Source organism: Podarcis cretensis (genome assembly GCF_951804945.1).
Source record: "Podarcis cretensis genome assembly, chromosome: Z".
NCBI classification, from domain to species: Eukaryota; Metazoa; Chordata; class Lepidosauria; order Squamata; family Lacertidae; genus Podarcis; species Podarcis cretensis.
Genome location: NC_137184.1, coordinates 15485740 through 15511023, shown reverse-complemented (window position 1 = coordinate 15511023; position 25284 = coordinate 15485740). Strand labels below are relative to the sequence as shown.

General features: G+C 47.3%; 2 protein-coding genes across 11 annotated transcripts in view; one reads left to right on the top strand and one right to left on the bottom strand.

Moving 5' to 3' along the window:
• The window catches only part of LOC307207534 (uncharacterized protein), a 30380-nt gene extending 17496 nt beyond the window's left edge, over positions 1 to 12884 (bottom strand). For 2 of the 5 annotated variants that reach the window (XR_013834690.1, XR_013834691.1), the window contains exons 1-3: positions 11011 to 11130; positions 6678 to 6755; positions 4485 to 4690 (exon numbers count right to left, since the gene is read on the bottom strand). Coding sequence is in view for 1 of the 5 variants with exons in the window: in XM_079961534.1 (XP_079817660.1) it covers positions 4485 to 4690; positions 6678 to 6755; positions 11725 to 11892 (452 nt within the window). In the remaining 4 variants the exon portion in view is untranslated. Of the gene's footprint in view, positions 1 to 1612; positions 1676 to 4484; positions 4691 to 6677; positions 6756 to 11010; positions 11131 to 11724 lie in introns of those variants that run through there. The other 3 variants (XM_079961534.1, XR_013834692.1, XR_013834693.1) reach the window with 3 other exon arrangements.
• Positions 11312 to 25284, top strand: part of FUBP3 (far upstream element binding protein 3) — a 60387-nt gene continuing 46414 nt past the window's right edge. For 2 of the 6 annotated variants that reach the window (XM_079961349.1, XM_079961347.1), the window contains exon 1: positions 11312 to 11426. Coding sequence is in view for 4 of the 6 variants with exons in the window: in XM_079961344.1 (XP_079817470.1) it covers positions 11561 to 11650 (90 nt within the window). In the remaining 2 variants the exon portion in view is untranslated. Of the gene's footprint in view, positions 11427 to 11507; positions 11651 to 22002; positions 22135 to 25284 lie in introns of those variants that run through there. The other 4 variants (XM_079961348.1, XM_079961346.1, XM_079961344.1 and 1 more) reach the window with 3 other exon arrangements.

Here is a 25284-nt window from a genome sequence, read left to right as displayed (position 1 = left end):
GAAGGTGCTAAGAATTATGTTTTAGGTCTGTACAAACTCACTCCACTCAGACTTCAGGGCCAGCAAAAATGGAATGTTTTTTAATTGAGGCCTGGTATGGAACACAGGAATTTGCCTTCTATTGAGTCAGGCCAGCCCCACGCTGCTCAAAAAAGCAGTGTGGAGCTTGCATGCAGTCTGCTGACCTCCTCTCCCTCAGCTGTAGGGCGGCTGAGGGGATGTGGTGGGTGGATGCAAGCCCCACGCTGCTTTGGGCAGCACAGAGCCTGCAGGCGCCTGAGCCACTGCGTCATTCCCAGGAGAGATGCATAGCTTGGGCGCACTGCAAGCCCCATGGTAAGTACTGCCCCCTGGGTGATTGGTGCCCAGTGCACCCGTTGCCCCCTAGCTACACCTCTGTTTTGCCCACTCTCTAGCAGCCACTATGAGCTGCCAAAGGGAGAAGGCTGGCAGTGGTGGCCATGGAGAGGCTCTGCCAGCTCATCCTCCTCCTGAGCTCAGCAGCGGCAGTTATGGAGGGGGACATTCCCAGATCCAAACAGAAGCTGGGAATGCTTCTGTGAATCCGGGGTGTCCCTCAAAAACTGGGGCGGTTGGAGGGTATGAGCTGTGTTGTTACATATGTTGTACATACATGGGTGCTTACTACTTAATGAAATACCTGTTCTAAATTACTACATTGAATCTAGGACATGGATAGGCAAACTAAGGCCTGGGGCCCGGAACCGGTCCAATCACCTTCTAAGTCTGGTCCGTGGATGGTCCGGGAATCAGCATGTTTTTACATGAATAGAATGTGTCCTTTTATTTAAAATGCATCTGGGTTATTTGTGGGGCATATGAATTCGTTCATTCCCCCCCCCCCAAAATATAGTCCGGCCCCCCACAAGGTCTGAGGGACAGTGGACCAGCCCCCTGCTGAAAAAGTCTGCTGACCCCCGATCTAGGACTTCATTTTCACAACACATGGTGCCAGGGTGAGATGAAATGTGTGCAGGTTTTACAGAATAAGTGAGGGCTTGTCATCCTTTATCACTCTCATATGAGGCAGCAAAGGAACAGACAAGGAAGAAAAGGATGCTGATATATTCCCCTTCATTTACCTTAGTGCCTCTTGGAAATGCCCCCTTTAACGCCATCCATTTCCTCCTCCCTCTCCCCAATTCCTTCTCCTCTCAAGCTTCCTCATCCCCAGAACCCTAAACTGTCTCACCCATCCACCTCCCTCCCAACCATATTTTCTCCCTTCCTCCATACGCCACCTTTACGTCCACCCAATTCCTCCCTTCTCTTCCACCTTGCCATCAGAAAGCTGAAGGTGTCATACACAGAGAGACCCTTCTTCTCTGCAGCAAGGCCTTTCCTTAACCTCTCTCCAAGTTATTTTCTACAAACCAGAGTCCCCTCCTTTTCCTCCTGCTCCCACCCGCTCTGCCTTTAGTCTCTTAGGAGAAGCCAATGAAAACAGCACGGTGATGGACTAGAGAAAATATAGTTGTTAAATGTTCAGAAAAAGGCAGAAGCCCAAGGCAGTACAGTGGTACCTTGGGTTACATATGCTTCAGGTTACTTACGCTTCAGGTTTCAGACTCCGCTAACCCAGAAATATTACCTCGGGTTAAGAACCTTGCTTCAGGATGAGAACAGAAATCGTGCGGCGGTGGTGCAGCGGCAGCAGGAGGCCCCATTAGCTGAAGTGGTGCTTCAGGTTAAGAACAGTTTTAGGTTAAGAACAGATCTCCAGAACGAATTAAGTTCTTAACCTGAGGTACTACTGTATAAGTTCCTCAACTAAGTTTATTCAACATTTGTCAGTGACAACAGCTCACTCATAGGAACACAAGAACCAAACTGACTGGACAACACGATAATAATCCCAAGCATGTTGACAGTTGCCAGTTGAAAGAGAATGCGCTTACTTACCATTAGAACGTTCGTCTATCAACGCTTCTACGACTGATTAGAACGCGCCTTGTAACATAAAATGTGTTGAACCCAATGCATAACACTCCTCCCCCCCAACTTCCTAACAAAAGGAACAAACATAGTCATCAAGGGGTGCCGGCCTTTTCTGCTCCCGCTGGGACTGTCAGGGTTCCTGTGCTCGAGTGGGTGACCCAGGAGGTTCCTCCAGTACCCAGGAGGTGGGTTACCCACGAGGTTCCTCTGGTACCCGCAGTCTGAGTGGGGCGGTCAGCAAGGCCGGCTCGGAAGGGGTCACTGCCGATGGATCCACTGAGGATTCCGAACTGAAGTCGCCCTGCTGGGATAACTCAGTCACCGGCAACCCGTCTGGTTCCCACCCTGGCCTGGGCACAGAATCTCCTGAAGTACCCATTTCTCTGTCCTCTGTTTTCCACTCGAAGTTCCGTGTTTGGACGTGCCCTGGCTCTGATCTGGTCAAGGTGTCTCTTCCAAACCAGTCCCTCCTCCAACCCTACATCGTAGGAAACCGGACCTGTACAAAGGGCAATGATACCAGCAACCCAATTGTGTCTGGGCCCATAGTTTTGGACGTACACAGTGTCCCCCCGGGGAGAACCCTTTTGGAGCCCACCACACCACAGTGGATGGTCATTGCTCAAGAGCCCAGTCGGGCTCCCCATAAGCAACTCCGCTGGGCTCCGGCCAGTCACTGCACTTGGGGTGATGTGTTGGGCAAATAAGAACTCCACTAACTGGAGAGTCCAGTCTCTATGCACTATGTGCCTAAGTGCATCTTTGGTAGTATGGACCATGCATTCAGCTTGACCGTTAGTGGCTGGGTGAAAAGGAGCGGAACGAATGTGGCGGATTCCATTCTTGGTTACAAATTCTTTAAATTCCGTCGAAGTAAAAGCGGTCCCATTATCACTCACCAGTGTGTCTGGCAAGCCGTGTGTCATAAATAGCTTCCTGAGCGCATTTATAGTCACTCTAGGGGACATGGTTGAGGTCAGCACCACCTCGAGCCACCTGGACTGAGAATTGACCACTATTAGGAAGTGTTGGCCCTGAAAAGGCCCCACGAAATCCACGTGCACCTGAGACCATGCGGACTGTGTGGACTCCCAGAACTATTGGTGCCTTGGGTGGATCCAGCCAGGAGGCCTGGCAGGGCTCGCAACGTTTCACCCAGCCCTCTATCTCTGCATCTATGCCTGGCCACCATACAGAGCTATGGGCCAATGCCTTCATCCAGACGATCCCCGGGTGAGACACATGCAGCCCTTCTAAGACTTTTTTCCTTAACGGGGGGGGGGGGACTATGACACGCCTACCCCATAACACGCATCCTCAGTGAGTAGACGCTGGTTCAATGATGCGCTCGTAGCTTGGGAGCGGTGGTGTCGGTCGGATAGGTCCAAAGCTCAGTGGACATCCTCATTATGGGGACCTACGGAAGACGACCGGTCTTGCTGGATGCGGTGAGTTCTCCTTTTGGTACGTAGGCTGCAGGCCGCCTCATGGGCGCTATCCTTCCCAAAGGCCGTGGCCATATTCATTGCTTCCATCATCGTGATGTCGTCTTTTGCCAGCAGCTTGCAGATGGCTGTCTCGCATGCCACTGATGAAGTCGTTCCTTGAGAAGTCGTTCCTCGATGTCAGCGAATTGACAATACATCGCAATCACCCGGAGCGCTATGATGTATTCACTCACTGACTCTTGCACTTGTTGCTGTCTGTCTGCAAAGTCATAGCGGTGGTGGTTCTTAGTTGGCTGAGGCGTGAGGTGTCTTGTCGTAGCCTGTGTCAGCTCATCAAAAGTGCATGCCTCTATGTCCCTGGGTGCCACCAGACCTTCCAGTAGAGTGATGGCGGAACTTCCCAGCACTGTCAGTAGCACATCCACCTTGTCTGCCTCCCTAGTGAAGCCTTGTAGTCGGACGTAGCTCCTTATTTGGCAGAGCCACTGCGGCCATTCTGCAGGAGAAGAAAGGGCTATGGATCTGCAGGATGGCTCATATTGAAGTCCGGTGGCGGCCGACTATGACTGGTAGCCATCCTCAGACCTGGAGCAGTCGCTTGTGTGATTGTGGGTGGTTGCGAAGAAGTGGCAGGCGTGGTCTCGTTTCCGGGACTATTTGCTGAGTCCAGCATGGTGGTGAGGTCGCGCTTACTGCGAGGCAGCAGGCGGTGGCGCTGCGGTGCGGTCTTTGGCCTCTGGCAGCCGGTGGGAGCTCATCAACATCCCATCCTTGTTGCCAATGTTAAATGTTCTGAAGAAGTCAGAAGCCCAAGGCAGAATAAGTTCCACAACTAAGTTTATTCAACATTTGTTAGTGACAACAGCTCACTCATAGGAACACAAGAACCAAAATGACTGGACAACATGATAATAATCCCAAGCATAAACTGACCGTTGACAGTTGACAGTTGAAAGAGCATGCGCTTACTTGCCATTAGAACGTTCGTCTACCAACGCTTCTGTGATTGGTTAAAACACGCCTTGTAACATAAAATGGGTTAAACCCAATACATAATAATAGTAAAGAGAGACATACCCTTTTTCTTCAATCATGGAACTCAATGTGATGTATGTGTAGTTCCCAGATAGTCTTCTATTCAGATTTTGATCAGACCCAGACCTGCTTAACTTCAGCAAGATGCTGGTCTCGTGTGCCCTCAAGACCATATCCCAGGACTTTTTACAGGGCAGTCTGTTATTCCAAAGTGTTCTCCATTTGAAGGCCACCTGGTGCAAGTTCTGCTTAAAGATAAGAAAAGAGATCAGAGTCCTTGAAATATACGTTTATCAGTAGCGAGCACCTGGACAGGTCACCTGGTCACATTCTTCCCCATTACAGGGAAACGTATTTATCTTTACATTATAGTATTTGTTTCTAATTTGCAACTATAGATCTAAATGAGTGCATAATTTTTTAGTGCAGATTTGTTTTCCTCTTTCAGGGGTGATGCACTTCCTTTATGGGGGACAATGGGGATAAATGGCCACCATGATTTCAGCCCTATATATAAGGCTATGGATAAGAAATGTGTCATAAATAAATCAAAATAAATATATAAACATATTTTATTGGCATCCATCTGTCTCGAGAGACAACAAAGTGCACCTCTGGGTTGAAGTCAAACAGCTATGTTAGCAGCACTGAAGTGAGCTCCCATGGGTGCAAACCTGGGAAGTGTGTACAGAGGTCCTGGGCTGCCCAGACGGTGGTCCCCTCTCAGCCTTGCTGATGTGACCCAAAGGAAAGCACAGCAACACCCTTGGCAGCAGCTTGGCTGCAGGAGTTACCGGAAGGAGGCACACAAGGCGCCATTCAACTGTCTTAGGGACTCCATTCCATATTTGTGTAGGGTTTACTCCATAGCCCTTTCTTCTCCTGAAGAATCCCACAAGGCAGCAGAGGTTTAGGATCAGAGTTTTCCTTCTAGATGGGAAACTTTTCCTAGTTTAGCCAACCAATCAAATACGTTACTGGGGTGTGGTGTGACCGCAGTCCCATGCCGACAGCTTCTAGGAGCTACAGGTGAGAGCTGTGTGCAGGGTGGGGACCAAAGGGGGACGACCCCAGAAGGAATATGACATGTCCCCCACCAGAGATTCTACCCCTCCCCTAACACTCCACATAAACTTTTTGAACATGTATATAATATACACATTTATTACAAACATATATAACATATGTAACAATTTTGTGTTTTTATAACTATTTCTATTGATTTTACAAAAACCAAACAATATAGCAAAATGAATGGGAATGCGCAGTGATCAATTCCCACAAAAAGTATGTATCAAAACATGGGCACATCTGTACAATACATTTAAAGCCTATTTAAAGGACACTGCTTCCCCTCCAAAGAAACCTAAGAACTTTAATTTGCTAAGAGTACTGAATTTTTTTCTCTGTAATGAGTAAAGTGGTTCCCAAGATTTTGTGGAGGAAGCCATGCTCATGAAATGTGCTTTAAACTATGGTTACCAGATGTCCCCATTTCCCAGGGACAGTTCCCGGATTTACAAATCTGTCCCTGGACAAAATCCATCCCCGGAATGTCCTCGGATTGCATTTAACGTCCCTGGATTTATATTTTAAGTGTTGTAGATTTATTAGTAGGGAATGAATGTTGCGTGATTAGTTCAACAGCACAAGACACATCATATGGGGACTTCTGACGAGGCAAAATGGTGGATGCCACGGCAGCAAGCAGCTCCTGAAGCCAGCCAGAGCCATCTGTGCTACCAGGCTGGCTCTGGGCTGCTGAGACTGCTGCTGCCGCCGCCACTGCCAAGGGGGATCTGGGGACGCCTGCCGCGTCAACTGGGGGAACCGCCACCCCTGCCCAGTGACCCAAATCGAGCCGGGAGCGAGAGCCCAGCGACACTCCAGGGCTGACACAGGGAGAAGGAGGAGAGGAGGAGAAGCAAGAGAGAGAAAGAGGAAGGAGAAAAAGAGGGGAGCCCCGACCTTGCTGCGCCAACTGAGGACAAGAAGTAGGAGAGCATCAGGAGGGCAAGGACATGTGGCCGAGCCCAGGCCCTATCTGAGCCTCCTCCACTGTGGCTAGCGCTCCAAGAGAGCAGGTCAGGGCCCAGAGGAAGGCTGTGTGACAGAGGAGACCACAAAAGAGAAGATATTACTTCTTACTTTTTTAAAAAATAACTTTTTTAAAAAATCCTCTTTTTTGTTAAAAAAATGTCCCTGGATTCGTTGAAAAAAATCTGGTAACCTTACTTTAAACCCAGGGCTTTTTTCAGTCAGAACTTGCTGGAACTCAGTTCTGGCACCTCTCAGGTAGGTGACATTGCCAATCTAAGAGAACAAAGTAGGCATTCATGGTGAGTTCCAGGACCATTTTTTCTAGAAAAAGAGCACAGTTTTAATGTATAGTGTAGATATGTTCAAAGTCTTTAACAAGACCTTGAAAAGACTCTATGAACTTTGTGGTTTTTATCCATGTTCGTTAATCTTGGCATAAGAAATAAAACTTAACCAGACTGCATAGAATTTTTCTGTGGCTTTTCTGGTGTGCACAACATCGGCATCTTAGTTGATCCATTAGCACCAAATCCCAGAGCTATCAATGCCAATTACCATCAAATGAGTGCTCATAGCTATCATAGGGTTGCCATATTTCAAAAAAGTGACACAAAAGTTGTTTAGCCCTTTCTTTTGCCCAAAGTTGTTGAGCTTTTGAGCTATTTTTAATGAAATTTGCCAAAAACAACACTTCAGACATGGGCTGCCATAGGTCTGGAATTTTCCGGACATTTACGGTAAGCGATTTCCACGCAGACGCTGTTTATGAGGGCCGAATACGAGCTACGTCAGGGGAATTCTGGATATATGGCAACCCTTACTCCTTAATGCAATCATCAGAGGGTGGTTAGAACTTCAGGGCCCAAATCCTGACTGTAATAGTAAAAAATAGAGATGGGGGGCCCCTGCAATTTGTAGGTTTGGCAGAGTGGCCTGATTGGTTATCTGCAGTGGAGGCTGGTCCGTTGGGGTGAATGGAGCACTGCGCTGCCAACCTGTCTATCCCCAGCCAGCTCCCAACCAGTTGCCTTCTTTTTTTACATCTCATCCAGGGGTGGACTGGCCTAGCGGCTTCCGCCTCCTTACTCTCAGTGTTGCTCACTAGGGAGGAGGATGTGGACCAAACTAGAATTACGTAGTTGGCTCCTCCCTCTCATTGGCTCTGGCTCCACCTATTGTTTGGGCTCCCTGTTTTCCACCTTAGCAGTTGAAATACGCACCAAACTCCACTATTTATCTGACATGCTTTGTGAAAGACACAGGGCTTTTTTTCAGGCGGAGCTCACTGGAGCTGAACTCCAGCACCTCTCAGGTTGACGCCATTGCCATTCCAAGAGAACAAGGGAGGAGTTCATGGCATGGAAAGAGCTGTAGGAAAAAACGTTGAACTAATGGGCAACTCCATGAATGTTGGAAGACTGAGGCAATGATGGCTACCAACCTAGATACGTTTCTGAGAACAATTCAAAGGATTGGTGTCCCTGTAATCCTGAGAGAGCATCTCCAGCCCCAGCATTCAGCCCCATGGGCTTAGTTGGGGGTGGCAGGGGGAGCTGGCTGGCAAGGATGTTGTTTATATATGGTTTTTATGAGAAGGGAAAACCACATTGAAAAGTGGCAGGATGAGGCACCTAAGTGAATCATCACACACAGCTGCGCTGTGACTCGGGGGGGGGGGGGAAGCTGTGTCAAAAACTAGTGAATGGGCCCAGAGCTCCATTCAATGGAATGAGCAGGAGGGTCACCTTGCCACCTTTTGAAGCACAGGCAGACCCCGCCCCCCACCATTTTTTTGGGTTGATTGGGGAGGAAAGTTTGTGGCTAGAGCATGGGTAGGCAAACTATGGCCCGGGACCGGATCCGGACCAAACGCCTTCTAAATCCGGCCCATGGACAATCCGGGAATCAGCGTGTTTTTACACGAGTAGAATGTGACCTTTTATTTAAAATGCATCTCTGGGTTACAGTGGTACCTTGGGTTACATACTTAATTCGTTCCGGAGGTTCGTTCTTAAACTGAAACTGTTCTTAACATGAAGCACCACTTTAGCTAATGGGGCCTCCTGCTGCTGATGTGCCGCCGCTGCACAATTTCTGTTCTCATCCTGAAGCAAAGTTCTTAACCCGAGGTAATATTTCTGGGTTAGCGGAGTCTGTAACCTGAAGCGTATGTAACCTGAAGCGTATGTAACCCAAGGTACCACTGTATTTGTGGGGCACAGAGAGTTCATTCATTCCCCCCCCCCCCAATATAGTCCGGCCCCCCACAAGGTCTGAGGGTAGAGTGGACTGGCCCCCTGCTGAAAAAGTTTGCTGACCCCTGGGCTAGAGTGTTTGACCGTGAGACCAGGGTAAATTTGTGTAAATAAACCCATATATCCTTAAACACTAGTATCCACCATCCCTGCTTCCAAGGAAACTTAACACGGCATAAGCACCTGGAACACTTGGAATTTTGTGCAGCTCAGTGACTTGGGCAGCATGCAACAATATTGTTCTTCTCGTTGTTGTTTAAATTATCTGAATATAAAATGTTAATCCAAAAGTTGCAACAAGTCTGAGCCCTGCAGCTGGCATAAACATTATTATTTAAATTATACAAATATACACTTCCGGGTTGGCGCCATCGCCGAATGGCGGACTCCCTCCGAGCTCCCGAGGGAGTCGGCTGGGTAGGGGTCGGGTCCTGCTGTGCCGGCGACGCAGGGACCCTCAAAAACCATGGGCGGAGATGCCCATGGACTTGGTGACTCGGCGGGCACCGTTTGCGCCCCCCCGACCCGCGAAGGAGCCTTTTTAAAGGCTGCGGAGCGGGTGACGGGGGGGGGGTGTGGTGCTGTGAGTCCAATGCTTCCCCTGCCCAGCGAAGCCGCATGCCATTCGGCGGAGAGCAACGACTTCTTCTTTGAAAATTTCGGATTTGGACTAAAAGGAACAACCCATGAGTAAATTGATTGGACTTAAAAGGGAAATTTGATCTTTGAATTTGGAGCGAGCGGGGGGAGTGCAAAAAGGAAGTCCGCCCCCCCCCTGTTGTAGATGGCTCGACGCAAGGATTTGACAACTAAGATCGAGAGATGAACTTGTTTACCTGAAAAAAAAATTTAACTTCACGAAGGGAAATTACAATAATTGTGCTGGAGGAGAAGACTGATTTGTGGGAACTAAAATGCAACCCCCCCGGGAACCGGGAACGATCCGCTATGAGAGACTGGTGAAGAGACACAGAAACTTTGACAGCTGTCAAAGTAGCTGTCAAAGCAGGAAAATAAAAGAGAACTTTGTTACGATGGCTTTGCTGGTTAGATTTGTTACAATTTGGACATAAATTATTGGAAATAAAGGCAACAAGTTATTTGACTTTTGGGTCTGATTTTGAAAGAAATTAAGTTACCATATTCCCTCTAGAGGGAGGCTGGGACATTGCAACAGTAGCAGCAAGTGGAAAAATACTATGAATTTGAGCAGGATCTGTTATCTCTTGGGAAAGCTGCAAAAACGAAGCATTATTTTGTCTACAGAGGTTTCTATACTAAAGGAGACAATGGATTTATCTATTGAAGAAAGGAAGGGACTTGACGCAAGTTATGTTCCTGAATAACAAAAGCCTCTGTGGAGAACAAGAAGTTTCTGAATTAGAAGGTTTCTGCAGCAGAACAGGAAAAAGCAACCTGAGGAATAAGAGCTGGACCAAATTTGAAGCCGGAGTATTTGGAACATCCAGACTTTAAAAGGACCAAGAAATAGAATTTAAGTTAGACTCTTAAACATAGAGGTCTGGATGGAAGAACAATGACTTTTTCTGAGAGTTTTTTCGAGATTGGACTTTCTGAAATTAAAAGCTATCAAAAGACGGCAAAGTGGAGTTGAGATATAGACGTGGATACACCAGGCTGGCAGTAGACAATGGATGAACTTTGGGGATTGGAACCGGGGAATGGGGGGGGGGGGGGAGATTTGGAATCCAAAGGCTGTAAAATTATATATTATTTCTTTCTTTTCTTTTTTCATGTTTGTTGTTTGAAAATAGGGGAATTCGTGGAAGGGAAATGGGGTCGATCTTAGGGAATTATATAAAATATAAGGAGAAATGGTTCATTAAGATAAATAAGATAAATTAATTTGGAATAAATGGGTTATTTAAAATTACAAATAAGGTTTTAAAATTTGGGGTAAGAATCTGTGGAATCAATTTAAGGGAAATGGAATACAAGAGGGGGAGGGGGGGGAAGTCCGGGAAAGATGCCACTGAAACCAAGTGTAAATCATATTTGTTTTTTCTTTCTTTCTTGCTATCTTTCCTTTTTATTCTGGAAAATTTTTAATAAATATTATTAATATATATATATATATACAAATATAAAACGTGACTCCAAAGTTGGAGTTCTGCAGGTTGCATACATCATCATCATCATCATCAAAATACAAAAGGTGACTGAAAGCGCTGCAACAGGCCTGAGTCCTGCAGCTGCCCTGAATCATGCAAACAGAAACGTGGTCCACATTAAAACTAGATTAAAAAACAAACCCGCAACAGGTGTGCTTTCGATCACCGCAAATATGCACAGTACATATTGTATTACTCTTTAAGGCTCCTCCCCGTCCCGTCTCCTCCTCTCCTAGGCTCCTCCCATCTGGGCCTTTCCTGAGGAGCCACGCGGAGCCCGCCCCTGGCCACGTGACCCCCTCCTCCTCCCGCCCGCCTCCCCCGGAAGCAGAGGTTCGCTCGGCTAGCGCCGCGCCTCTTTCCCGGCCTGTCTCTCCTCTCCCTGGCTGCCCCTCCCTCCTTCTACTTCCTGTCTCGGGCGGAAGCGAGGGGCGGGATTTCCCTTTCCGGGTACGGGTCCCCAGGCGGAGAGAGAAAGAGGGAGAGGGAGAAGGGGGGGAGGGAGAGGAAGGCGAAGCGAGATTGAGCCCCCGGGCGCTGGACGGAGGAGAGGCTGAGTGAGTGAGCGGCCGGCAGGAGCGGCCGGGCGGGGGGAGGCCCAGGAGGAAGGAGGAGGCCCAGGAAGAAGGAGGAGGCCGAGGCGGCGGCGGGAGGAGGCCTGGGCCGAGGCGGCGGCGGCGGCGCGCGCGTCATGGCGGAGCTGGCTCTGGGGCCGAGCGCGGCACCCGCGGGGGCGGGGAAGAGCGAGGGCTTCGTCGACGCGCTGCACCGCGTCCGCCAGGTAAGAGCGGGTGGGTGGGGGCGAAGGCCGCATGGCAGACGGCGAGGAGGGCCCGGCCTGGCTCCTCGCCTCACCTCGCCACCCCGCGCGCCTCGGCCTCGGCAGCAGGAGGAGGCAGCATATGGAGAAGTGGGGAAGGGTAGCCCCTCGGGCCTCCTCCTGGGGTGTGTGGGAGGAAGGGAGGTCGGCGCGGGGAGGCGTTTCTGGTCCTTTCCAGGGGTCTGCCCCGAACTGCATCCCATCCAGGGGCCATAGCGTGGCGCGCGAGACAACTTCCCGAGTTCTCTGGCGTGGGTCGAACTCAGTGTTGCCTGCACTGGCAGGCAGAGGCTGTCCAGCGTTTCAGGCGGATTGGTGTGTGTGTGTTGGGGGAAAACTCGACGGTCCTGTGTAAAGGAAACGTTCCTAGCACTGAACTGTGGCTGCTTTTCCCAAACGAGGCAGACTGCATTGCCCACACTGGCAGGCAGTGGCTCTTAAGGGCTTTCAGGCAGGGACCTTTCACAATTCCTGGAGATGTGGGCATGGGGGAATGGACTTGGAGCCACCAAGCCACAGTTCTGTCTCTTAAAGAGGAAGGCAAGATTCTAGTCCTTGTGGTTCTGAATAAAGGGATGAGTTAAGTGGGGGCATGAGAAAGCTGTCTTATACCTAGTAAGAACGTTGTCCTGTTTAGCTTAGTGGGCTGCGATGGCGTAGGCTAAGCCAGGGCAGGAGGAGGAGTAGGCATATGGAAGGTGGGCCCATCACAACTCCTCCTGGGAGAAGGGATGCCATTGTGGGAAAGGGTGTGTATCAAGTGTGGGGAGACATTTTTCCCCATGGGACACAATGAGGCATAAGGTAACTTCCTGAGTTGGAACATTGGAGTCTGTTTATCTCAGTGCCGTCTACACTGATAGGCAGCAGCTTTCAGCAGTTTCTGGCAGGTCGTCTTTTCCCAGCTGTGGCTGGAGATGCTCCTGAAGATTGAACCTGGGGCCTTCTGCATGCAACAGAGTTACAACCATCCCCCATAATATAAGAACACAGGAAGCTGCCTTACAGTAAGATTATTAGGGTCTGTCTAGCTCATTGTTAAGGGACACGGGTGGCGCTGTGGATTAAACCACAGAGCCTAGGACTTGCCGATCAGAAGGTCGGTGGTTTGAATCCCTGCGACGGGGTGAGCTCCCATTGCTCGGTCCCTGCTCCTGCCAACCTAGCAGTTTGAAAGCATGTCAAAATGCAAGTAGATAAACGGCATTTGCTTTCGCTGCTCTAGTTTGCCAGAAGCTGGCCACATGACCTGGAAGCTGTACACCGGCTCCCTTGGCCAATAAAGTGAGATGAGCGCCGCAACCCCAGAGTCGGTCACGACTGGACCTAATGGACAGGGGTCCCTTTACCTTTACCTTTAGCTCATTGTTGGATAGCGTTGTCTGCACTGAGAGGCAGAAGCTCTCCAGGATTTCAGGCAGGGAGCAATTCCAAGCCCTACCTGGAGATGCTGCAGGGAATTGAACCTGGGACTTTTAAACATATGTTTAAACACTGTGCTGTGGCCTTACGCCTAAAAATGAACTGAGATTCCAGTCCTCATGGTTCTGAAATAAAAGCTGATTTGAATAGGGACTTACAGAGCTGCCTTATACTGAATCAGACTGTTGGTCCATCAAGCTCAGAAGGCTGGTCTGGGGCAGGCCTGGATGAGGCAGAGGCCACCTGTCATGCACTGGGAGACCAGTGTGGGAAAGGGTGACATATATTAATGCTGTGTGTCAGATGTGGAGAAGCCTTTTTGGCTTGTGACCAAACTGCATAGGAATAGGGTCATGGTTTTAAAACTAGGAACATAGGAAGATATGCCTTATATTGAGTCAGAGTATTGTGATCTGTCTTAAAACACTAATGCCTACACTGACTGGTAGAGGCTCTCCAGGGTTTCAGGCAGGGGAGAGTTCCCAGCCCCACCTGGAGATGCTGCTTTGGTTGAGCCTGGAGTCTTGTGCATGCATACTCTGTCACTGAGCCATGGTCCCTTTCTCTAAAAAGAGTTAGACCCTTGGTCCGTCTAGCTCAGTATTGTCACAGTGACTGGGAGCAGTCCCCCAGAATGTTGGGCAGGGAGTATTTCTCAGCCCTACTTGGAGATGTTGAGGATTGAACCTGGGACCTTTAAAGCACGTGCTTTAATGATGAACTTCCTCTAAAGTTACAGCAAGGTTCCAGTCCTCAGGGTTTTGAATTAAATAGGGAGCTGGGGTTTATCTAGCCCTGTATTTTCTACACAGGCTAGCTGCAGCTCTCCAGGTTTCCAAGTTAAGAATCCAAGAAGAGCCCAGCTGTGGGTCTCTTTGACCTAGGATGTTATAGCCTGCCTAAGTGGCCTTCGGCACCTGAGGTGTGTTTTGGGTGCTCACCCCATTACTGTGATTGTAATATTGTTTACAATTTAATCGTTTTTAATTCTAGTTTTTAAATTGTTTGAACCAATCCTGGGACCTGCTGGTGAAGGATTGGTAGTAAGTTTAACTACAATTTATTGATAATAATACTCGAAGCAGACTCATTGAAATCAGTCAACTTCAAGCTACTCATGTCAAATAATTTTCAGTGCGTCTAACGCTGCGTATAATTAATGTTGGCCACACATACCCATGCTAGAAATTCACCAGGTGCATTTTGCAACTGGTGCAGGTCCAATTGTGACTATGTGGGAATCTTTGGATGTCAGGTTGGTAACTGACATCTCCATCTGACTGGCCACTCCAGCTTTCTTAGGCAGGTAAGCGGAAGAGCTTATTTATTGCATTTATATCCCACCTTTTTCTCCATGGTTCACCCCCCCCTCCAATTTAATCCCTACAACAATCCTATGAGGTAGGTTAAGAGGCTGTGACTGGCCCAAGGTCACCCAGTGAGCATCATGACTTAGTGGGGATTTAAACTCTGATCATCTCCCAGGTCCTAGTCCGACATGCTAGAGTACTTCTGCCATGAGGTGGCTATATAAATTAAGTAGATAAATAAATATGGGGAAAGCAAAATGTCACTTAGAGAAGGCTCTTAAATATATTTCTTGAAGCTTGAATTTGTTGTACAGTGTTACCTCGGGATGCGAACGGGATCTGTTCCAGAGCCCTGTTCGCATCCTGAATGGAATGCGATGGCGCATTTTGCCGCTTTTGCGCATGCGTGTGACGTCATTTTGAGCATCTGCGCATGCGTGAGCGGTGAAACCCGGAAGTAACGCACTCTGTTACTTCTGGGTTGCCGCGGAGTGCAACCTGAAAGCGCTCAACCTGAGGTATGACTGTAATCTGGATTGTTTTGTTTGATGTTTTAATGTGTTGTAAACCACTTTGAGATTTTTTTCATTAAAATATAAAGCAGTATAGAAATGAAATGAATACTACTACTGCTACTACTACTAAATTCCATTACTATTAGATTTTCCATTAGATATTCTGTTGTGGTGACCATAACCTAGGTTTAAGGTGCCATTTGGCAATTATCTTACGTATTTGAGTTTCTAACACAGCCCTCCCCATTTTTCCCAACTCAGATTCCACTTTGGAAGCCCCCTCCCAAAGCAGGATGTTTCATAGAGTCATAGAATTGTAGAGTTGGGAGGAACCCCAAAGGTCATATACTCCAGCCCTCTGCAATGCAGGAATTGAAGCAGCCTTCCTTCTCTTTTGCATGACCTCACCTCCAGCTCTCCCCCTCTCCCCAGCTGCTGATCTCCAAAGGTAGACTGCCTCTGACATGGAGGAGTAGCCCAGCAGCCTCTTTTTCATGCCCAGATGCTTTTTTGGAAGCCTTCCCAAATCAGCCCTTCTCCTCCCTTGCTTGGCTTCCCTCTCTACCCGTTTCCCTCCTTCAGCAACTGGTCTCCAAAGGTAGACTTCCTGTGGGCGTGAAGCCTTTGCTCCCTGTTGTAGCTAGAAAAGGCTATCGTGGAGCTTTGCTTGCTTAGTCCCAAAATGTCTATATTGGGCACTGTCATGTTTTCATGACAGTGGCCAATATGATATTTAACGCCCTTTTAAAATGTGCTGGGGTATTGTTGGGTTGTTGTTGCTTTTCTTTTGATTATGTATTTTGTGTTTTTATATTGTGATTTTATCATGTGAACCGCCCTGAGACCTACGGGTATACAAATTTAATAAATAATAATAATAATTTTCATAGCACCATCCCATTACCCTGTTTGGGAGCCGCACCCCAGGCAGGATAAGGGGCGATGGCCCTCTCCAGCAGTTGCTTTTTGTAAGGTACACTGCCTCTGGACAGTTAATGTTTGTCATGGTTAATAAAACCAAAAGGTCTTTGTTGAATAAAAATGAAAGTTTTATTATGCTGATGATGTTTTCATCTATTTTGTTCAGAGAATTTTGTTTACCCTGCTCCATGGCAGTGGCCGTGGGGGGACAGGGTGCTCACAGAGCAGCTTAACAAAGGTCAGTAGTAAGACAGTCCCTACCCTCACAGGCTTGCTATCGAAAATACATGATGCAAGAGGAAAGAAGAATGGGGGTGGGTGGGAAGATAACAGTTTCAGTCTGCTACTGGGTGACATTTGAGAGGGAACCAAAGGCTGCTGGTCTCTATGCAGAAATTGTGGGATTGCCCGGCTGGGCTCCTCTGCTTTTGCTCTTCAGCCAGATGTAAATGTCCAGTTGAGGAAGAGCCAAAAGTAGATGGTGTCTCTCTTGTCTTTTTTTTTTTTTTAAGGAACTTCTAAATGAGTTCTGCTGGACGTAGAATCAAACAGGCATTCTATTTTCCCCTCCACCCAAACCAGTAAGACCAAAGCATCTTGGAGAGCCCCATAAGCTGGGGGTGAAAACAGCAGCCCTTTTCTGCTATTGCCACACCCACCTGCCAGGTGGACTGCCTTTGGACATGAATGTTCTATTCAATGGGTAGGCAAACTAAGGCCTGGAGGCCAGATCTGGCCCAATCACCTTCTAAATCCAGCCCGCGGACGGTCCAGGAATCCGTGTGTTTTTACATGAGTAGAATGTGTCCTTTTATTTAAAATGCATCTCTGGGCTATTTGTGGGGTCTGCCTGATGTTTTTACATGAGTAGAAAGTGTGCTTTTATTTAAAATGCATCTCTGGAGTCCGGCCCCCCACAAAGTCTGAGGGACAGTGGACCGGTCCCCTGCTGAAAAAGTTTACTGACCCCTGTTCTATTCCTAGGATGGCTTGGTAAAAACTGAGCCTTGTAGGATCAAGGACACAAGGGCAGCAGCCTGTTTTCTCACAGTGGGCAGTAATGTAGAAAGCTGCAGCCCTACCTGGAGATGCCAGGAATTGAATCTGGGATGTTCTGCATGCAAGGCGGGTGCTCTGCAGCAGAGCCAGAGCCCTTCGTGGAATCATAGAAAGCTGCTTGATACAAAGTCAGACTAGCGGTCCATTTAGTCTTGTCTACATTGAGTGACAGCAGTTCTGTAGAGTTTTGGACAGGATTCTCTCTCCAGCTTCACCTGGAGATGCTGCTGTGAATTGAACCAGGAGCCTTCTGCATGCAAGGCAGATGCTTTGCTCATTAGATATCTTCCTAAGATGTCTAGGAAGCAAAGAAATAGATGAAGGCAGTAGTGTCCTTGATGTTGCTTCTTAGCACGTTGGTACAGTACCCCTCTTGAACTTGGAGGTAACATACAGCAGATGTGGCTGAGTTGAGTTCTTGAGTTAGGAATGTGTGATCACTGACCCTGGAGCCGGCCCTACCATTAGGACACAGTGAGGTAGCTCCCTAGGGAATGGGCGGTGGCATCAGGGTAATCAATGGAAAATCATGCTCCCGCAGGGCCTGTTATTGTATACCATGTGGTGTACCTGCCACCCCCTTAGCCAGCCTTCTTCAATCTTTGGGTCCCATATATTGTTGCACTATGATCCCATCACTGTGACCATTTGCTGTGTTCTCTAGAGCTAATAGGATTTGGAATCCAAGAACATCTGGAGGGCTAAAGTTTTGCTGCCCCTGCCATACAACCAAGATGGCAAGTAGCTATTGCTAGCTCCCCACCCCCTGTGAATCTAAACCTGTGTTACAGCAGAGTCACATCTAGTTGGGCATCCTGTTCTCACTGTAGTCAAGCAGCTGCCTTTGGGCAGCTCATAAGCAAGACCTGAGTGCAACAATACTCACACACCACTTGCAGTTCCCCACAACTGGTATTCAGAGGTACATTGCCTCTGACAGTGGAGGTATCTCTCCTCCCCCTGCACATTTCGTACCTACTTTTTAAGGCCAATATTCCCAATAATCTCACTGTAGCCTTTCCTCATAGAAGAGTTGTCCTTTTCTATGTCTTTTCCAGCTGTGTTGTATCCTTCTTGAGATACAGCAACTGGAACTGTAAGCGTTGGGCCTCAGCACACAGATTTGTGTAATGGAATTAAGAAGCTGGCAATTTTGTCTTTCTGTTCACTGTTTTCATTTGGTTTTATCTCTTCAGGGCGTGAGTGGGATGTGTTTGTCAGAGATTCTTGGGTTCTTTTGGGGGAGGCTCCTGGAGAGGAATGCGGGGAGTAGGGGTCAGATGATAGGGGCCAGAACCAGGAGGTGTCCAGCATGATACTTTTGGAAGAGTTCTCTTCTAATTTAATGATTTTTGCTTGTTTCGCCATCCAGAGGGCTGCCATACTGTGGCAGCTCAGATTCCTGTGGCATCTTAAAAGACAGATTTGTTGTAGTATAAACTTTTGTGGACTGCAGTTCTCTCAGTCAGGCTTCATACATCTCATACATTTAAAGCACACACAGCCAAGAATCTTGGGAACTTTACTCCTCACAGTTCTACACGTTCCATTACTTTTAACTACAGTTTTCATAATTCTTTGGGAGCAGTTTTGTGGTTTAATGTGTTTTAAATGTATGCTGTGGATGTGATCAAATTCTCAATAGAGCCCAAATAGTTCCTGAAATAAATTTGCCTTATTTTCCATTGGCATATTCTGGTTGGGACTGTGGGCAGGGCAGGAAAGGGTTAAACTCCCCCCCATGTGGTACCTTTTTGACAACCCTATGCCAAACTCTTAAGCCACCATGACCAGTTGATATGGTGACCAGTACAGTACTGTATTTAGCACCTGTTCAACTTTTGACCCTCCATACTTAGGAAAGAGCATGAGGTGCCTCTCTCCCATAGAGCAGATTTATAACGCCTTTGTGCTACCTGGCAAAAGGCTCTGCTTTATATCTCTGCTATACATGTATGTTTCAACAGATCTTTCTGTTTGCTTAAGAATGGTAGAGCTGTATTCTACCTGGCGTGCTTTACAATTCCCAGTAATCTCTTTTTTTGGTGTGCGTGTGGGAAGTGCTGTACATAATATCATTGTTAGTTGACTGTAATACTTCACACACCTTGAGGAAATAGACTCTAGGCTAGGGATGGGGAATCTGTAGTCCATCATTCTCAGCCAGTGTGTTCAATTAGGGCTGGATGGTGAGAGTTGTAGAAAACAGGGGAGCTCCCAATTTCTGCTCTGGCCTGTGAAAAGTTGTGCCACCAAACATCTGTTAGTTGCCAGAAGACTTATTGGCTGTCTCATTTCATAATCATTACTGATTGTGGGGCACAAACCAGTCTAGAATCTTTCTCAAGAGATTCCTTTTTCTGGTCTGGTCTTTTGGAAAGGAAAATGAAAGACGGGAAGACAGAAAGTAGAAATCAGCAACGATTGAAGTTCTTGTGCCCTGGCCTCCGTTATCCTTTGCGGAGGGGGCAGCAATCTGGGAACTCCTTAAGGCCTCTTAATGATCTTCTTGAAAGTAGAGGGGGGTGAAAAGGGGATTTAGGTGAGTACACTGTCTATAGTGGATGACATGATGATAAATGCTGGAGGGCTAGTAGTGTTCTCTAACTGCAAATATACTCCCAAGCTTTGTGGCAGTATAACTGAGAATAAACCTCATAGAATTGTAGGATTGGAAGGGGGATCCAAAAGCTCAATTAGTCCAACCCCCTGCATCCCTGAAATGTGAACTTTCTTATTTTTTCCTGCTAATTTTTGCCCTTGGGACATGTCAGCTTCTGTGTAATGCTTGGCTGATACCACACAGTGTGTGTGTTAAATACCTTTTTCGATTGAAAGGACCCTTGTGAACTCTATAGCAGGGGTTGGCAACCTTTTTCAGCCATGGGCTGGTCCACCATCTCTCAGACCATGTGGTGGGCCAGACTATATTTGTTTTGGAGAGGGAAATGAATGAATTCCTATGCCCCACAAATATCCCAGAGATGCATTTTAAATAAAAGCACACATTCTACTCATGTAAAAGCACCAGGCAGACCCCACAAATAACCCAGAGATGCATTTTAAATAAAAGGGCACATTCTACTCATGTAAAAACACACTGATTCCCAGACTGTCCACGAGCCGGATTTAGAAGGCGATTGGGCCGCATCTGGCCCCCGGACCTTAGGTGGCCTACCCCTGCTCTAGAGCACTGGTCTTCAGCTGATGTGTTGAGACCCTCCATCCATCCAAAAAAGGCTTGTGGACTGATCTAAGGTGGGCTGGATTCACAGCCCTAACACAGTGCATCTATTGTAGAAAAAAAGGAATGGGTCTCCAAACATGTTCAGCTCTGAGGTCTGGAAGACCTGCTCCCCACCTTGCAAGACTTTCCCCACCTGACCTGGGCGGTGAACAGAATCTTGCGGTATTGTTTAGTGTGGTGTTGTTGTCATTGATATTATTTGTTGTATCTTTATTTTTAGATCTTAAAATGAATTATGTGGGAATTTGTTCAGTTTTGTTGTGTACCCTTTGATGTGTTTTATTTCTTGTTTATGGCTACTTCTGTTATGTTTGCAATCATGAAAATGATTCATATTGCAAAGCCGCCTTGAGCATCATTTTAACTATGGAAAGGCGGCATACAAATGTGATGGTGGTGGGGGTTGGGTTAAAGGTGGCTCCCACGACTGTAAAAGTTGGAGGCTGCTGCTCTAGAGCGTATGTGAAAAGATGTATGGAGTTGCCTTAGAATCTTTTTGGCCATAAAACTGCTTTCTATTCTGACAGCAGGTTTGTGCCAAGACCTTTTAACTTTTGAACTCGCATGTTGCACATGCATAGTTGACCTCTATCAGTGACCTGCATTGTAGCTGAGGAGGCCACATGATTTGTCAGAGGTAGCTTGAGAAACTTGGGTTTCAACTCCATCTTTGGCCATGGGCAAACCAGAGTTTCTCAGGCTCAACCCACAATGTGCAGGTATGTGGTGGATGAGGTATGGGTTTGAGTCCCCTAGTATCCACTAGGCTTGCCAAAAATGTTTCATTAATAAGTGATTCTGAGGGTCTGTGTTTATTCCCTATACATGTAATAATCATAGTGGTGATCTTGCCAAATACCAACATGCAAACTTTGATTTTCTTGAACTATTTATTGAAGCGCCTTGGCATTTCTTCTTGAAATGAATTTCAGAAGTATTTCTTATATAAATTATTTAAATAATGATAATGGTGGTATTATTCACCATGATTCCAAATCCTTTTCCCTGGTCAACCACTGCCAGTTCAGACCCCCATCAGTGTATAAGTCGAGTTAGGGATTTACTTCTGCCTGGTATGCATTACTTTACTTTTACTTAAAATCTGTTATTTTTGACACCTGTTCATCTAGTTTAGAGAGGTCTTTTAGAGTGCTTCACAGTCTGGTTGAGTTTTCACCATCCTGTGTTTTGTTTTGTTTTTTAAACCAACCACCTTGTTTTCATTAGACAAATGCATTAGACAAATTCATAGAGGAGAGGGTTATTGATGGCTATTAGCCACAAAGATTATGCTGTGCTGCCACCTTTGAAGGCAGCAGTGCTTCTGAATATCAGTTGCTGGAAACAAAGAAGAGAAGAGTGCTCTTTGCTTGAATCCTGTTTGCTGGTTCCACATGGGCATCTGGGCTGGACACTTTGAAGACAGGATGCTGGACTAAAAGTAACTTGTCTGCACTTACCCCACCCCACTGCTTTGTTCACAGTTGTGAAGAATATTCTTATGTTATAAATGGTCTTTTAAGTTCTCAAAGTTCTTAACCTAGCCCAGTGTTGTCATCAGAACTAGCCAGATGTTTAACTGATAGTCACAGTCAGTCTATGAAAAAGAAGACTTTAGAGTCATCTTGCCCTTAAATGGCAACTAGATATTTTGTTTTAGCAACTAACCTTGGTTTAAGGAGCCATCTGGTGCCTAGCTTATATATCTGAGTTTCTAACCCTGTTTTTGAACCCGGTTCAATAGCACAGGTCCCAGAGCAGATCCTTGGGAGACCCCACAGCTCATACCCTTGTGACAATTCCATTGTGACAGCCGTCTTCTATTGTGACAGGCACTCATGAACTTCTAGTCTTTTTCTCCCCCGTACTCCCCTTTATCCTGGGCATCACAAGTCTCAGATAAGTGAGTTGGCTGACATAACTCTTGTTTCTTAGGAAGCCTGAACGATGCTGCTCTTGCTGATTTCGAATGTAGGTTGTATGTTGTTGGTATAGACTTTTTTGTGGGTAGATCAGAAGGTTGGGGTTCTTCCTAGAGGAATGTACTTTAGGGCAGATGTTTGGAGCAGCAATTTTATGGGTCTGTCTCTGTCTATGTAAGTTCTTTTCCCTGCTACTACTGATGTATCATGGTTGTGCTGCTCACTCCTCACTCCCTTTGTTTCGCTATTCTATTCTCACTGCAAGGGCAGTTTCCAAGTGGGGAGGTGTGATTTAATCTCATCTAACCAGGGTAGTTGAGATTCCTGCATTGCAGGGAATTGGACCATGACCTTTGGGGTGCCTTCCAACTCTACAGTTCTATGATTCTGTAATAAGACAGGAGATACTGGTTTATCAGTCTCATTCATAAACCAATGCTAAGCTAGAGTTCAAACAGGGAACTGTGATTTAATTCAGGTAGGTAGCCATGTTGGTCTGATGCAGTCAAAATATATTTAAAAAATTAAAAAATTGTCCAGTAGCACCTTAGAGACCAACTAAGTTTGTTCTTGGTATAAGCTTTCGTGTGCATGCACACTTCTTCAGATACTTTGTGGTTTAATGTGACCCACAGTGGAATGCTAAAGCCTTAACACAGTGGGAAGCAGACAAGCCAGGCACTTGTTCTCACCTGTGTAAACCATAGTTTGAGAAGTTAGGAAAGGTTATATGTATGTGACTATAGGCAACAACCATTTCACATGGGGGCTTCTGTTCCCTGCCCCCACATGTATTGGCAGATCTCGCATAAGTGTGCTCTGCCCCTCCCCCATTCCACCTACATTCTTCCCTCATACAGGTCCAAAAGGACCTGTGCACTAGTGATCATATATCATTTGGACGTACCTAAAATGGTTGTCACTTGTATTCAAAAGGAGTGTGCAGGGGTCAGTAAAGAGTGAGTGAAATGGACTTCACATCAGTTTTGGACGATATATTTTCCAGCCACAGCAAGCACTTCTCAGGCTCTGCCTGCCTAAGCCTTTGAAGAAGTCCCCTTTCCCATCAGCTCGCTTGAGCCAGAGTGATATGGGGACTTGCTTAGCTGGGGAGCGGGAGGCTTGCCACCCCCAGCTGAGCAGATTAAGGGAGCCCTAATGCCCCTCTGGATTGTGTGAGCTGGAGAGGTATTGGGGCTTGGGCTGGGGGATGCTGACTGGGGGTGATGGGAATTGGAGTCCCAACATAGTCTGGAAGGCCACACAGTTCCCTGATCTAAGAAGAGGTCACCTCTTCTTTCATGAGGGTTGCCTCTTCTAAACAAGAGGGCTTCTTCCATCTCTTGCAAGCAGTAGGGAATGATGCTGCAAGCTAGATCAGGGGTCAAATGTTGCTGGACTCCACTTTCCACCATCCCTGAACATTGGCCATACTGGCTTCAGGGGCTGATGGGAGTTGGATTCCCTGTAACATCACTAGGGTCACAGGTTTCTCATTTCTACTGTACTTTTTAAAAAGGGGGGGAGAGACAAGTTAAAGTGGAAAAAAGAGATGTCTCTGCAACAGCTTTGCAGTTGTCAGGGTTGCCTGGTGTGATAAGGTGGCTTCTGTTTTTATGTCCACATCGTAAGGGACGCGGGTGGCGCTGTGGTCTAAACCACTGAGCCTAGGACTTGCCGATCAGAAGGTCGGCGGTTCGAATCCCCACGACGGAGTGAGCTCCCGTTGCTCAGTCCCAACTCCTGCCTACCTAGCAGTTCGAAAGCATGTCAAAGTGCAAGTAGATAAATAGGCACCGCTCCGGTGCGAAGGTAAATGGCGTTTCCATGCACTGCTCTGGTTTCGCCAGAAGCGGCTAGGTTGCCTACCCCTGGGCTTAGTCATGCTGGCCACATGACCCGGAAAAATTGTCTGCAGACAAACACCGGCTCCCTCAGCCAGTAAAGCGAGATGAGCACTGCAACCCCAGAATCATTTGTGACTGGACTTAGCTGTCAGGGGTCCTTTACCTTTTTTAAGAACATCATAAGCAAGTCTCTGTTCTGTTCCTGACACCCCCAATAAATCTTCCATTTTAATATGGCATTTGTGAAAATGTGTTTAGCCCTGTTACAATTTTATAGAGAGAGGGAGAGTTCTTAGTACCCCACCCCTTGTGTTCTGGTATTAGAAGGTGCTCAGGATTTGTCAGCTATTAGCTTGATCCTGACATGGGGGCATGTGATGTATTGTGGCTGTTCTGGGGTGCAGAGAGCAGCATATATGGGTTTCCACGTTGGGAGAATGACAGCTGTGGGTGGGTAGGGTATGACATTGATGTTTGATAGGCTGAGTCCGTGCAAACAGGAACTGAGCAGGGAGAGCAAAAAGTCTTGAATGCATTTTGGATTTTTGAGGGGGTATTTACTGAAATTGTTAATGGGTGCCATTGGAGATAGTGGCAGGCACACTGGTGCCTGCAGGTGCCATGTTAGCCATCCCTTGGTGTAGCCAAGCTGCCTGGGGAGTCTGGTTGAGATGCAGCTCCAACTAGCTGGGCTTCCCAGTATCCCTTTTGGCATGTGACATCAATTCAGTTTCTTGGTTGCCAGTGTGGGGTTGGTTCCCTCTGGCTGAGCCACCAAAATGGCATTGTTCCTTTGCACTACTGGCCCTTTGAAACAACAGTGAAACTGTGTTATGTTGCTGCCATAGCCCCTCCCTACTGCACCATACCTCCTGGGTGGACACTCCCTGCATACCCCACCACAGTTGTGACTTGTACACCTCCCATGTGGAGGAGACCTCCAGCTGACCATGGCTGAGTTGTGAGCCGGACCATGGTCCTATGTGCTCCTAAAGCATCTCTGTGGGGGTTGTTTTCAGCCTGTTGCTCAACTGTTAACAGAATTTAGGAACAGGCACTTCTAATTAATTTAGTCAGGAAAATGGGCATGAGCAGCGGGAGAGTATAATGTTGCAGTGACCCTGGAGGGGTGCAACTTGTTATTTCTTTGTTGGCAGTATCTGCGTCAACCACTTCCATAGGAGCAAACCCACCAAGGACCCAGGTAACCCGTACTGTGCTCTGGTTGGCTCAGTTCATTAACTAATCAGTTCCTTCTCCTGCCTTTATAAACCTGCCGCCATCTGCATAGCCTCCTCTTGGATTCCGTCTCTCACTCATGCTGCATCGTGTGTCTTTTGGTCATGCTCTAG